General features: G+C 47.4%; 1 protein-coding gene across 2 annotated transcripts in view; it reads left to right on the plus strand.

Moving 5' to 3' along the window:
• slx4ip (SLX4 interacting protein) overlaps nt 1-9,116 on the plus strand; it is a 178,064-nt gene extending 168,948 nt beyond the window's left edge. For both annotated transcript variants that reach the window (XM_031799385.1, XM_031799386.1), the window contains 2 exons: nt 5,312-5,412; nt 5,509-9,116. In XM_031799385.1, coding sequence (XP_031655245.1) covers nt 5,312-5,412; nt 5,509-6,769 — 1,362 coding nt within the window. In that variant the 3' untranslated portion in view covers nt 6,770-9,116. The remainder of the gene's footprint in view (nt 1-5,311; nt 5,413-5,508) is intronic.
• Nucleotides 9,117-13,751: the final 4,635 nt, after the last annotated feature.

A 13,751-nucleotide genomic window follows, 5' to 3' on the forward strand; every position in this document is an offset into this window, starting at 1 on the left:
CTGTCCCTCTGACAGACTCCCTTCTCTCTCTTTCTCCCTGTCCCTCTGACAGACTCCCTTCTCTCTCTTTATCCCTGTCCCTCTGACAGACTCCCTTCTCTCTCTTTCTCCCTGTCCCTCTGACAGACTCCCTTCTCTCTCTTTCTCCCTGTCCCTCTTACACAGACTCCCTTCTCCATCTTTCTCCCTGTCCCTCTGACAGACTCCCTTCTCTCTCTTACACACAGACTCCCTTCTCTCTCTTTATCCCTGTCCCTCTGACAGATGCCCTCTCTCTCTTTCTCCCTGTCCCTCTGACACACAGACTCCCTTCTCTCTCTTTCTCCCTGTCCCTCTGACACACAGACTCCCTTCTCTCTCTTTCTCCCTGTCCCTCTGACAGACTCCCTTCTCTCTCTCCCTTTTTCTCTCCTTCTCCATTTCTCCACACAACAAGAGTCAGTCCAGACTTGGACCACCTCCAGTCTCTTTGTCCTCCACTAACGCCTCATCTCTCTTGTGTGCTGTCATTGGTACATCATATATGATGTCCTAATCCTTCAGTAATAATGAGATTCTACGTTACATCATAACAGCTCAGCAGTATTTCTCCTGGGTTCCTTGAGTTTATATTCTATTTTTTTTTAGCAGGCCAGGCATGCTTCCATGGGAACCAAAAGTGAGCAAGCTTCGGGCCTGAAACTCCGCTCTCTTTTAGGGATGGTTTCTTATTTCAGGACTGTACAATACTAAACACAGCAGTGAGTTAGTCATGGGTTGGCTGTTCAGAGTGATAACCCTAACCCTGAGTATATTCTAGTCTCCATTCAGAGGGATAACCCTGAGTCTATTCTAGTCTCCATTCAGTGATAACCCTAAGTCTATTCTAGTCTCCATTCAGAGTTATATCCCTAACCCTGAGTCTATTCTAGTCTCCATTCACAGTGATAACCCTGAGCCTATTCTAGTCTCCATTCCGAGTGATAACCCTGAGCCTATTCTAGTCTCCATTCAGAGTGATAACCCTGAGTCTAGTCTACATTCAGAGTGATTACCCTGAGTCTATTCTAGTCTCCATTCAGAGTGATAACCCTGAGTCTATTCTAGTCTCCATTCAGAGTGATAACCCTGAGTCTATTCTTGCCTCCATTCAGAGTGATAACCCTGAGTCTATTCTCGCCTCCATTCAGAGCGATAACCCTGAGTCTATTCTGGTCTCCATTCAGAGTGATTACCCTGAGTCTATTCTAGTCTCCATTCAGAGTGATTACCCTGAGTCTATTCTAGTCTCCATTCAGAGCGATAACCCTGAGTCTATTCTGGTCTCCATTCAGAGTGATTACCCTGAGTCTATTCTAGTCTCCATTCCTGATAACATTGAGTCTATTCTAGTCTCCATTGAGAGTGATTACCCTGAGTCTATTCTAGTTTCCATTCAGAGTGATTACCCTGAGTCTATTCTAGTCTCCATTCAGAGTGATTACCCTGAGTCTATTCTGGTCTCTATTCCTGATAACCCTGAGTCTATTCTAGTCTCCATTCCTGATCATACTATTGTCTTACTTATTCATTCTGATGTGATGTGAGTTTTTATCTAGGATGTCATACTGAAATGTGTCTGTATAAATACATTACTTGGACCCAGTGAGATCCCTCGTCACTTCCTGTTCAAGCCAGCCTGAGTCTCAGATCTGTCATGTTGTCGTTGTCACGCGTGAAGTTGGTAAGACAGCACAAATGTACTGGACCAACATGGAACCAAATGTACTGGACAAACAGAAACAAATGTACTGGACCAACATGGAACCAAATGTACTGGACAAACAGAAACTAATGTACTGGACAAACAGAAACAAATGTACTGGACAAACAGAAACAAATGTACTGGACAAACAGAAACAAATGTACTGGACAAACAGAAACAAATGTACTGGACAAACAGAAACTAATGTATTGGACAAACAGAAACTAATGTACTGGACAAACAGAAACAAATGTACTGGACAAACAGAAACAAATGTACTGGACAAACAGAAACAAATGTACTGGACAAACAGAAACAAATGTACTGGACTAATGTACTGGACAAATACAGAAACAAATGTACTGGACAAACAGAAACAAATGTACTGGACAAACAGAAACAAATGTACTGGACAAACAGAAACAAATGTACTGGACAAATATAGAACCAAATGTACTGGACAATGAGGATGAGGAAAGTCCTATTTTATGGATTTCACATGACTGGGAATAGGCCCACCCACTTGAGAGCCAGACCCAGCCAATCAGAATGAGTTTTTCATTGCACAAAAGGGCTTTATTACAGACAGAAATACTCCTCAGTTTCATCATCTGTCCAGGTGGCTGGTCTCAGATGATCCAGCAGGTGAAGGTCCTGGGCTGGCGTGGTTACACATGATCTGTGGCTGTGAGGCCGGTTGGACATACTGCCTAATTCAAATCCGTTTGAGGCGGCTTATGCTAGAGAAATGAACATTCAATTATCTGGCACCAGCTCTGGTGGACATTCCTGCAGTTAGCATGCCAATTGCACGCTCCTTCTATACTTGAGACATCTGTGGCATTGTGTTGTGTGACAAAACTGTACATTTTAGAGTTGCCTTTTATTGTCCCCAGCACAAGGTGCACCTGTGTAATGATCATGCTGTTTAATCAGTTTCTTGATATGCCACAACTGTCAGGTGGATGGATTATCTTGGCAAAGGAGAAAGGCTCACTAACAGGGATGTAAACAAATGTGTGCACATAATTTAAGAGAAATAAGCATTTTAGTGGGTATGGAACATTTCTGGGATGTTTTATTTCAGCTCATGAAACCTGCATATATTTTTGGGTTCAGTATAGATCTGGGACTCACTTCATGCAATCAGTTTGGGTTCAATTGATGGGCTCTCGATCCAAGTTCTGGTCAATTACCCCCACCCTGCCCTCCTTCCCCTTTCATCTCAAGATACCCCTGACATCAACCCAAATTTCACTCAATTTCCCCTGCTCACCCTCCATCCCTCCTCTCTCTTCACCCACCCTCCTCCTCTCTCCTTCACCCTCCCTCTTCCTCTCTCCTACACCCTCCCTCCTCCTCTCTCCTTCACCCTCCCTCCTCTCTCCCCCCTACCTTCCCTCCTCCTCTCTCCTTCACCCTCCCTCCTCTCCCCTCACCTTCCCTCCCTCCTCTCCCCCTACCTTCCCTCCCTCCTCTCTACTGTACTCTCCCTCCCTCCTCTCTACTGTACTCTCCCTCCTCCTCTCTCCTTCACCCTCCCTCCTCCTCTCTCCTTCACCCTCCCTCCTCCTCTCTCCTTCACCCTCCCTCCTCCTCTCTCCTTCACCCTCCCTCCTCCTCTCTCCTTCACCCTCCCTCCTCCTCTCTCCTTCACCCTCCCTCCTCCTCTCTCCTTCACCCACCCTCCTCCTCTCTCCTTCACCCTCCCTCCTCCTCTCTCCTTCACCCTCCCTCCTCCTCTCTCCTTCACCCACCCTCCTCCTCTCTCCTTCACCCACCCTCCTCCTCTCTCCTTCACCCTCCCTCCTCCTCTCTCCTTCACCCTCCCTCCTCCTCTCTCCTTCACCCTCCCTCCTCCTCTCTCCTTCACCCACCCTCCTCCTCTCTCCTTCACCCTCCCTCCTCCTCCCCTCATCATAAGCCCCTGTTCTGTTCCTGCTCAGCCATGGAAGGTGGGCTCTGATTGGTCTTCATTAGGTGGCTGTTGAAGGCACACGTTGGTGAGATCCTATCATATTTGACCTCTTTACCTCTCTCTCTCCGTTCTGCCAGCAGCTAGATTGAACTTCAAAGTTCTGTGTGGGATGGATAGTTAATTACCTCCTGAGTTTCTGCCTTTCCATCCATGTCTCTCTATGCCCTCAGTACTGCAGACCATACCAGACACCAAACAGAAGGCATTTTAGTTTTCCGTAAACAAAAATGTTTGCTACGGTGTGCCCCAGTGAGGATGAAAACATAATATGGCACACACACACACACACACACACACACACACACATACTCACACACACACTCTCTCTCCTTGTTGGCTTGGTGATTATATTCACGAGGCTTTAATCGTTGAAGTCTCGTTCTCTCTGGTGGAGAGCTGTAGGAAAGAGAGGGATTAAACCTTGGTGCCAGCTGGGAAGTTACCAAGTGTCACTGTTAGAGGGTTAATAACATATTTAATGTGCTATGTCACTGTTAGAGGGTTAATAACATATTGAATATGCTATGTCACTGTTAGAGGGTTAATAAGATATTTAATATGCTATGTCAGAAGGTTAATAACATATTTAATGTGCTATGTCAGAAGGTTAATAACATATTTAATATGCTATGTCACTGTTAGAGGTAATAACACCCATATTTAATGTGCTATGTCACTGTTAGAGGGTTAATAACATATTTAATATGCTATGTCACTGTTAGAGGTAATAACACCCATATTTAATGTGCTATGTCACTGTTAGAGAATATCAATCAGATTTACCACAGTGAATCACTAAGAATCTAAATGAAGGATGTAACATGTTGACTCATCAATCCACAGAAGTTGGCTCCTGGTATTATGTGGTTAGATACTTGTAATCAAACTATTTCAAGTAGTTCCCCCCTTTCAGTATATTTCTTAAAAGCAGTCCTCTCCTCCAATAAGCTCCAATCTTTATCTCCTGAACTCTAATGGCTGTAAAATGCTCTTTACATGGGTTCTCTGTTTGTGTGTGTCTGCCTCCTTGCCACTAATGGCTGTAAAATGCTCTTTACACAGTGTCTGTGACGATGACAGCAGTTTGTTATAGAGCCAAGCCTTCCATAGGAAGCCACACATAATATTTTCTGTTGACACTGATTCCCTGTTTGTCTTCTCTCTTTCTCTCCCACTAATTCTCTCTTCCTCCCTCTGTCTCTCTCCCTCTCTCTGTCTCTCTCCCTCTCTCTGTCTCTCTCCCTCTCTCTGTCTCTCTCCCTCTCTCTGTCTCTCTCCCTCTCTCTGTCTCTCTCCCCCTCTCTCCCCCTCTCTGTCTCTCTCCCTCCCTCTGTCTCTCTCCCTCCCTCTGTCTCTCTCCCTCTCTGTCTCTCTCCCCCTCTCTGTCTCTCTCCCTCTCTGTCTCTCTCCCTCCCTCTGTCTCTCTCCCCCTCTCTGTCTCTCTCCCTCCCTCTGTCTCTCTCCCTCCCTCTGTCTCTCTCCCTCTCTCTGTCTCTCTCCCTCTCTCTGTCTCTCTCCCTCTCTCTGTCTCTCTCCCTCTCTCTGTCTCTCTCCCTCTCTCTGTCTCTCTCCCTCCCTCTGTCTCTCTCCCTCCCTCTGTCTCTCTCCAGAGTCAGAGTACAGAGTCCCAGTATTTTTCCAGGCCAGCAGCAGAAACCAGAGATGAACTGAACTCCTCCACAATAACAAAGAGAAGTTCCCTCCAGAAGATGTAAGTTACGATGACCTCATGGGAAAATGTTCCAGAGCCACAACGTTTGGGATAATAAGATACACGATCATCCTCTCTGTCTGTTCCCTGTTTCAGAGCCAGACACGCGAACGCCAGGCCCCGACCAGAAACCCAACCTCTGCCCTGCGGATCAGTCCTGGGGAAGAAACTGCACTCTGAGCAGAACAGAGTCCCAGGAGAGCAGGTTCCGGAGCCCCAGCCACCGACATGCCAGCCCAGGCTTACCACAGACGCAGTGCTGCCCCACGGCCATCCCACAACATCCACTGACCCCACAGTACAGGCTGGGGCTGTGGGAGGGGTGGAACGCACAGAGGGAAAGGAAAGAGAGAGTGTTGGGCTCCCAGGGAACACTGACCCCAGAGACACAGTACTGAGTCAGTCCCAGAGTCAGGGTGGGGAAGACAAACCCAGCAGGGTCCCAGGGGAAGACCCTCCCAGGGCCAAGAGGGTGTGCCTTGGGCCACTTCTAGTAGCTTGTTCCTCCAATGACCTCATAACACCAACACACTCAGCTGAATCCTCCAACCCTCTCCTTCCTCCTCCTCCTCTGTCGTCTCCTCGTCCACCTGTGGTCAAATCCAGTGCCAAGACGGAGTCCGAGGCTTTCCCAGCCCCTGCCCCAGCCTTGTTCCCTGCCCCAGCTGCAGCCTTGTTCCCTGCCCCAGCCTTGTTCCCTGCCCCAGCCTTGTTCCCTGCCCCAGCCTTGTTCCCTGCCCCAATGCTCTATATTCCAGCCTCTTCCCCAGCCCCAGAGAAGGACCAGTCCACAGCCCCTCTCTCCCCTCTCCCAGCACCAGCCCCAGAGCGGACCCAGTCCACAGCCCCTCTCTCCCCTCTCCCAGCACCAGCCCCAGAGCGGACCCAGTCCACAGCCCCTCTCTCCCCTCTCCCAGCCCCAGAGCGAACCCAGTCCACAGCCCCTCTCTCCCCTCTCCCAGCACCAGCCCCAGAGCGGACCCAGTCCACAGCCCCTCTCTCCCCTCTCCCAGCCACAGAGCAGACAAACCAAAACAGCCCCGCCGCAGGTCTGAGAGGCCGATCTGTCAAGGATGTAGTCTCATCAGCCCTGTCTATTGCTTCCACACACATCGGCGTCATAGGGGAGGGAGAGGAGGGGAGGGAGAATGGTGGGAGGAGGAGGAGGAGAGGAGAAGAGAAGAGAAGAGAAGGGAGAGGAAGAGAGGAGAAGAGGGGAAAGATTATGGGGGGGAAGAGAGGAGAAGAGAGGGAATATAATGGAGGAGACAAGAGTAGGAGAGGAGAAGAGAGGGAAGTGGGAGAGGAAGAGAGGTCTGTGGCCAGACCATCCAGATTACGACGGCTGAAGAAGTGAAGAGGGTGAGACTGAGAGAGGAGCAGACTGGGGAGGGGCAGAGCTTGAGGGTACAGTAAAGATGCCTGATGCCAGGGTTAGAGATTGTGGCAGATGTGTGTTTACCCAATACACTGTCTCTTCCACAGTTCCATTTGGGACTTGATCTCTGACTGACTCCTAGCCATCTGAACCCTTCCACTATCCTCTGACTGACCCCTAGGCATCTGAACCTTCCACTGTCCTCTGACTGACCCTAGGCATCTGAACCTTCCACTATCCTCTGACTGACTCCTAGGCATCTGAACCTTCCACTATCCTTTGACTGACTCCTAGGCATCTGAACCTTCCACTGTCCTCTGACTGACTCCTAGGCATCTGAACCTTCCACTGTCCTCTGACTGACTCCTAGGCATCTGAACCTTCCACTGTCCTTTGACTGACTCCTAGGCATCTGAACCTTCCACTGTCCTTTGACTGACTCCTAGGCATCTGAACCTTCCACTGTCCTTTGACTGACTCCTAGGCATCTGAACCTTCCACTGTCCTTTGACTGACTCCTAGGCATCTGAACCTTCCAGTATCCTCTGACTGACCCGGGGCATCTGAACCTTCCACTATCCTCTGACTGACCCTAGGCATCTGAACCTTCCACTATCCTCTGACTGACCCTAGGCAGCTGACCCCTTCCACTATCCTCTGACTGACCCTAGGCATCTGAACCTTCCACTGTCCTCTGACTGACCCTAGGCATCTGAACCTTCCACTATCCTCTGACTGACCCTAGGCATCTGGACCCTTCCAGTATCCTCTGACTGACTCCTAGGCATCTGAACCTTCCAGTATCCTGTGACTGACCCTAGGCATCTGAACCTTCCACTATCCTCTGACTGACCCTAGGCATCTGAACCTTCCAGTATCCTCCGACTGACCCTAGGCATCTGGACCCTTCCAGTATCCTCTGACTGACCCTAGGCATCTGAACCCTTCCAGTATCCTCTGACTGACTCCTAGGCATCTGAACCTTCCAGTATCCTCTGACTGACTCCTAGGCATCTGAACCTTCCAGTATCCTGTGACTGACTCCTAGGCATCTGAACCTTCCAGTATCCTGTGACTGACTCCTAGGCATCTGAACCTTCCAGTATCCTGTGACTGACTCCTAGGCATCTGAACCTTCCAGTATCCTGTGACTGACTCCTAGGCATCTGAACCTTCCAGTATCCTGTGACTGACTCCTAGGCATCTGAACCTTCCAGTATCCTGTGACTGACCCTAGGCATCTGAACCTTCCAGTATCCTGTGACTGACCCTAGGCATCTGAACCTTCCAGTATCCTCTGACTGACTCCTAGGCATCTGAACCTTCCAGTATCCTGTGACTGACCCTAGGCATCTGAACCTTCCAGTATCCTCTGACTGACTCCTAGGCATCTGAACCTTCCAGTATCCTGTGACTGACCCTAGGCATCTGACCCCTTCCACTATCCTCCGACTGACCCCTAGGCATCTGAACCTTCCAGTATCCTCTGCTCTATTTCTCTCTTTCTCTCTTTACAATATCAACATAATAATAATCAATATTGTCAATAACAACAAAAATCTAGGGTAAAAAATAACCATACAAGGGCATAGAGGACATGTGTAGGTTGGTTGGTCTGTCAGGAACTCTCATTCTGTGGTTTTGCATGTACAGTAAATACTAGAATGTACTATATTCACACAGGCTACAGTATCACAAGTACCAGGCTTATCTCTTAGAAGCCCTTTGTACTACTCAATTTCAAAAATGATTTCAATATATATTGGTATATATTCAACAATTCAACTGTATTTTAACTATGTTTTATATTTTGGGATAATAGAGGTGTAGCCAGAGGGCAGAGGGCAGAGGGCAGGGGGCAGAGGGCAGAGGGCAGGGGGCAGGGGGCAGAGGGCAGAGGGCAGGGGGCAGAGGGCAGGGGGCAGAGGGCAGGGGGCAGAGGGCAGAGAGCCAGGGTTGGGCGAGACCACTCCCTCTCCATAGCCCCACGGCCAGATAGATTCCTGGGGAAGCCAGTCAACCCACTTCCCCCTGGATCTCTGGGGCTCCACAGCTATTCAGGCCCTCCAGGCCCCCACCCTGCCTCGGCTAGGGCCCGTCAAAGAAACCAACCTACCCAGCCCCCCACTGACTCTGCCCCACTAATTGACAGTCACTCACCCCTTCCCAGGCTCTTCTACACTGGTTCTGGTGTGGCTTTACAGAGAAATCAACCAACCCATTCCCCTCCTGGCAACCAGGTCTCCACTGGCCCTCAAGGCCCCCACCCTTTCAGAGAAGCCAACTAACCAGACCAGGCCCCTCCTCTGGCTACCCCCCCCCCCCCCCCCCCCCTGAAAGACACCTTGCCCGGGGCTCTCCTTGGTTCTGTTTGGATCCAACAGAGAACGAAACCCAGGCCCACATCTAGGCTCCCACCCAGGCATTCACCCTGCCTCCCTCTCGGCCCCTCTGGCTCTGCTGGAGCCCAACAGACTACAGAACCAAACCCAGGCCCCCCCTTGACGTTCCAGTACATTAGTCATAATGCTGTCTCTGTCCGATGTTCCAGTACATTAGTCATAATGCTGTCTCTGTCCCACGTTCCAAGACGTTCCAGTACATTAGTCATAATGCTGTCTCTGTCCGACGTTCCAGTACATTAGTCATAATGCTGTCTCTGTCTGACGTTCCAGTACATTAGTCATAATGCTGTCTCTGTCCGACGTTCCAGTACATTAGTCATAATGCTGTCTCTGTCCCACGTTCCAAGACGTTCCAGTACATTAGTCATAATGCTGTCTCTGTCCAACGTTCCAGTACATTAGTCATAATGCTGTCTCTGTCCCACGTTCCAGTACATTAGTCATAATGCTGTCTCTGTCCAACGTTCCAGTACATTAGTCATAATGCTGTCTCTGTCCCACGTTCCAGTACATTAGTCATAATGCTGTCTCTGTCCAACGTTCCAGTACATTAGTCATAATGCTGCCTATGTCTGACGTTCCAGGACATTAGTCATAATGCTGTCTCTGTCCAACGTTCCAGTACATTAGTCATAATGCTATCTCTGTCCGACGTTCCAAGACGTTCCAGGACATTAGTCATAATGCTGTCTCTGTCTGACGTTCCAGTAAATTAGTCATAATGCTGTCTCTGTCCCACGTTCCAAGACGTTCCAGTACATTAGTCATAATGCTGTCTCTGTCCCACGTTCCAAGACGTTCCAGGACATTAGTCATAATGCTGTCTCTGTTTGTGTCACTGCTGATTTACCATTTATGTTTTAATAAAGACGTTCCCTCTCCCTGAGAGAAGATAGTTTCTGTGTCTTTATGGAAACACACAGACAGGCTGGGGAGAATCTAGAGGGAGGAACTGAACCAACACTGACTGAGTCACTGTTAATCCATTGTAAAGCCTTTTAGAAAAAGGGGATTCATATTATTTTTGCAAAATGACAGTTATTTAAATTTTCTTGTCAGCCATGTCAGACAAGGTCATATCCTAGGACAGTAGGATAGTACACTTAGGATGGTAATGGTAACTAAGACAGCCTCCCGAAAAACAAGCAGCATCCCTTGACCTGTCCTGCCTCCAACTCATGGGCAAATATATACAGTAATGTGAAAATTAATGACTTGTTGAAAATCAGATAGAAAGGGACTTCAATGACGTTGAAGGGGGTTTGCAGGGTAAAGCCTAAACCCGGCCAATGTGTTAAACTGATGATCAACACCATCCTCCTCTCCTTCTGATAATTACCCCAAAGGCCCTGGTTTCCCCGACAGCGATGGAACATAGTGTTTTAACGATGCGTCGTTCCTACGGCGACCGAAGATGCGAAACGCAGGACGTGGCCGTTTCGCTAAGTGCGGTACTGAAAACGATGGACAGGCACCGCTGTTCTCAGATCAGCTTTCTCCATTCAAATCTGATATTAACATTAGAATTACTCCACAATACTGACGACAGATCAGCTCCTAGAGACATATGATCACCTGTGGCTGCATTTTGAGGTTGGCTTATTCAAATACTTCCCCATCAATAACGCACTAAATCAGGTTTATTGGGCTCATATTGATACACATCATCCAATGTATTGAGGCATAAATTAGACAGTAGCTTGGCAAAATAGCACTCAATTGATTTCCACATGATTAAAATGTACAGGCCCATGGAGGCTATTTATCTTTAAATGTCGTCATTTTCAATTGATGCATCTTTTTGTGCTTTTATTTATTGTCACAATAAAATAAATGTTTTTATTTTGTTACTTTGTATTTGTAACTTGGTTCTGAAGTTATCGGCGACCGATAAACATCTTGATGTTATGTTTAGCAGAGATCTCCTGTGTATATAGTGACTCACAATTGGCCCAGGGCTGTCCGGGTTCAGGTGAGGGTTTGGCCGGCAGAGGATGTTCTTGTCCCATTGCGCTCTAGCGACTCCTGTGGCGGGCCAGGCGCAATGCACACTGACACGGTTGTCAGGTGTACGGTGTTTCCTCCGACACATTGGTGCGGCTGGCTTCCGGGTTAAGCAGGCGTTGTGTCAAGAAGCAGTGCGGCTTGGCAGGGTTGTGTTTCGGAGGACGCACGGCTCTCGACCTTCGCCTCTCCCGAGTCCATGCAGGAGTTGCAGCGATGGGACAAGACTGTAACTACCAATTAGATACCACAAAATTGGGGAGAAAAAGGGGTAAAAAATACAAAAATAATCATAAAAACATCTAAATACACACAGTGGTTCTTCCTTTAAAAGTTTTGATCTTATGTGGCCGTTAGTGGTAGATGGTGGCATTCTGTCATTACACCACACTACCACAAGGGGGAGGGAACGCTGATCTATCGGTCGTCTAAACTGTGGCAAATAATGGACTATCTTTTCATAAATGAATGAGGGTCTGAGAGTCTCTCACTAGGGTCATCAGGCAAAAACAACTACAACTGTAAGTGACGAGAACTTAGGTAAACACAATGGGGGAATTACACATGACATGTGGACTGACTATTTTCGAAAAAATAGGTACGGTGGGCTTTTGGTTTCTCTCCCTATAAAACCAGAAATAAATAATTCTAAATAACAACCTGTCTTTATTCACCACAGTGTGGAAGAGTGATAGACCCTCTATAGAAAGGGAGTTTTTGAAACACGGTCCTTCTTTGCTGATGTGAAGAAGAAACGGAATGAAAGATTTGTTAACATAAATACTTTGGATCAAAATAAATAAGTACCAACATTCTTTCTGATAGTCAAAACATTTATTTATTAAAAGACTAAGTTCATCTGCTCGTGTTGTGTGTGTTTCATTATTTGTGGTTACAATGAAGAATGTAAACAAAATAAATCCTCATCATAATGAATAATCAGATGGGTGTTGCAAGCCTTATTTTCTACTCATTTTATCTCCATCGCATCACTCTGCCTCAGGGCCTCAAACCATTTTGTTTCTTTTCGCCCTTTAAACATTTGGATAATAAAGCATTTAAAACATTGGTTGATTTTTAATACTACTGACAGACAAAATTCTAACTCCACTCATAACTTTTGGACTTCTTAGCGTTCCCAGAAGGCATGGGTTATTATAATCTACTACAGGCCTAAAAGCCATGAGTTTATCCTTCTGAATTAATGATTATATTGAAGATGGAGCTCATTAAAAGGTTGACTTCTGAGAGCCGATCTGTTATCCAACAATTATTATTATTATTAACCCTGCATTATAATTATATGAAAGCCCTTTAGATAGCCCCTTGGTTCTCTCCAGACCTGACTGCCCTTGACCAGCACAATAACATCCTGTGGCGTTCTGCATTAGCATCGAACAGCCCCTGTGATATGCAACTTTCCAGGGAAGTTAGGAACCAATATACACAGGCAGTTAGGAAAAGTGAAGGCTAGCTTTTCAAGCAGAAATTTGCATCCTGTAGTACTAACTCAAAAAAGTTCTGGGACACTAAAGTCCATGGAGAATAAGAGCACTTCCTCCCAGCTGCCCACTGCACTGAGGCAGCTGTCACCACCGATAAATTCACTATAATTGAGAATTTCAATAAGCATTTTTCTACGGCTGGCCATGCTTTCCACCTGGCTACCCCTAACCCGGTCAAAAGCCCTGCGCTCCCCACAGCAACTCGCCCAAACATCCCCCACTTGTCCTTCACCCAAATCCAGATAGCTGATGTTCTGAAAGAGCTGCCAAATCTGGACCCCTACAAATCACCGGGGCTAGACAATCTGGACCCTTTCTTTCTAAAAATGATCTGCCAAAATTGTTGCAACCCCTATTACTAGCCTGTTCAACCTCTCTTTCGTATCGTCTGAGATTCCCATAGATTAGAAAGCTACCGCGGTCATCCTCTTCAAAGGGGGAGACACTCTAGACCAAAACTGCTACAGACCTATAACCATCTAATATTCTATATATATATATATATATACAACATCTATATATTCTATATCTATCCTACCCTGCCTTCCTAAGGACTTCGAAATCCAAGTTAACAGATTACCAACCATTTCGAATCCCACCGTACCTTCTCTGCTATGCAATCTGGTTTCAGAGCTGGTCATGGGTGCACCTCAGCCACGCTCAAGGTCCTAAACGATATCATAACCACCATCGATAAAATACATTACTGTGCAGCCGTATTCATCGACCTGGCCAAGGCTTTCGACTCTGTCAATCACAACATTCTTGTTGGCAGACTCAACAGCCTTGGTTTCTCAAATGACTGCCTCGCCTGGTTCATCAACTACTTCTCTGATAGAGTTTAGTGTGTCAAATCGGAGGGCCTGTTGTCTGGACCTCTGGCAGTCTCTATGGGGGTGCCACAGGGTTAAATTCTCTGGCCGAATCTCTTCTCTGTATGCATCAATGAGGTCGCTCTTGCTGCGGGTGATTCTTTGATCCACCTCTACGCAGACGACACCATTCTGTATACTTCTGGCCCCTCTTTGGACACTGTGTTAACCAACC

Source organism: Oncorhynchus kisutch, linkage group LG20, assembly GCF_002021735.2.
Source record: "Oncorhynchus kisutch isolate 150728-3 linkage group LG20, Okis_V2, whole genome shotgun sequence".
In the NCBI taxonomy this organism is placed as follows: domain Eukaryota; kingdom Metazoa; phylum Chordata; class Actinopteri; order Salmoniformes; family Salmonidae; genus Oncorhynchus; species Oncorhynchus kisutch.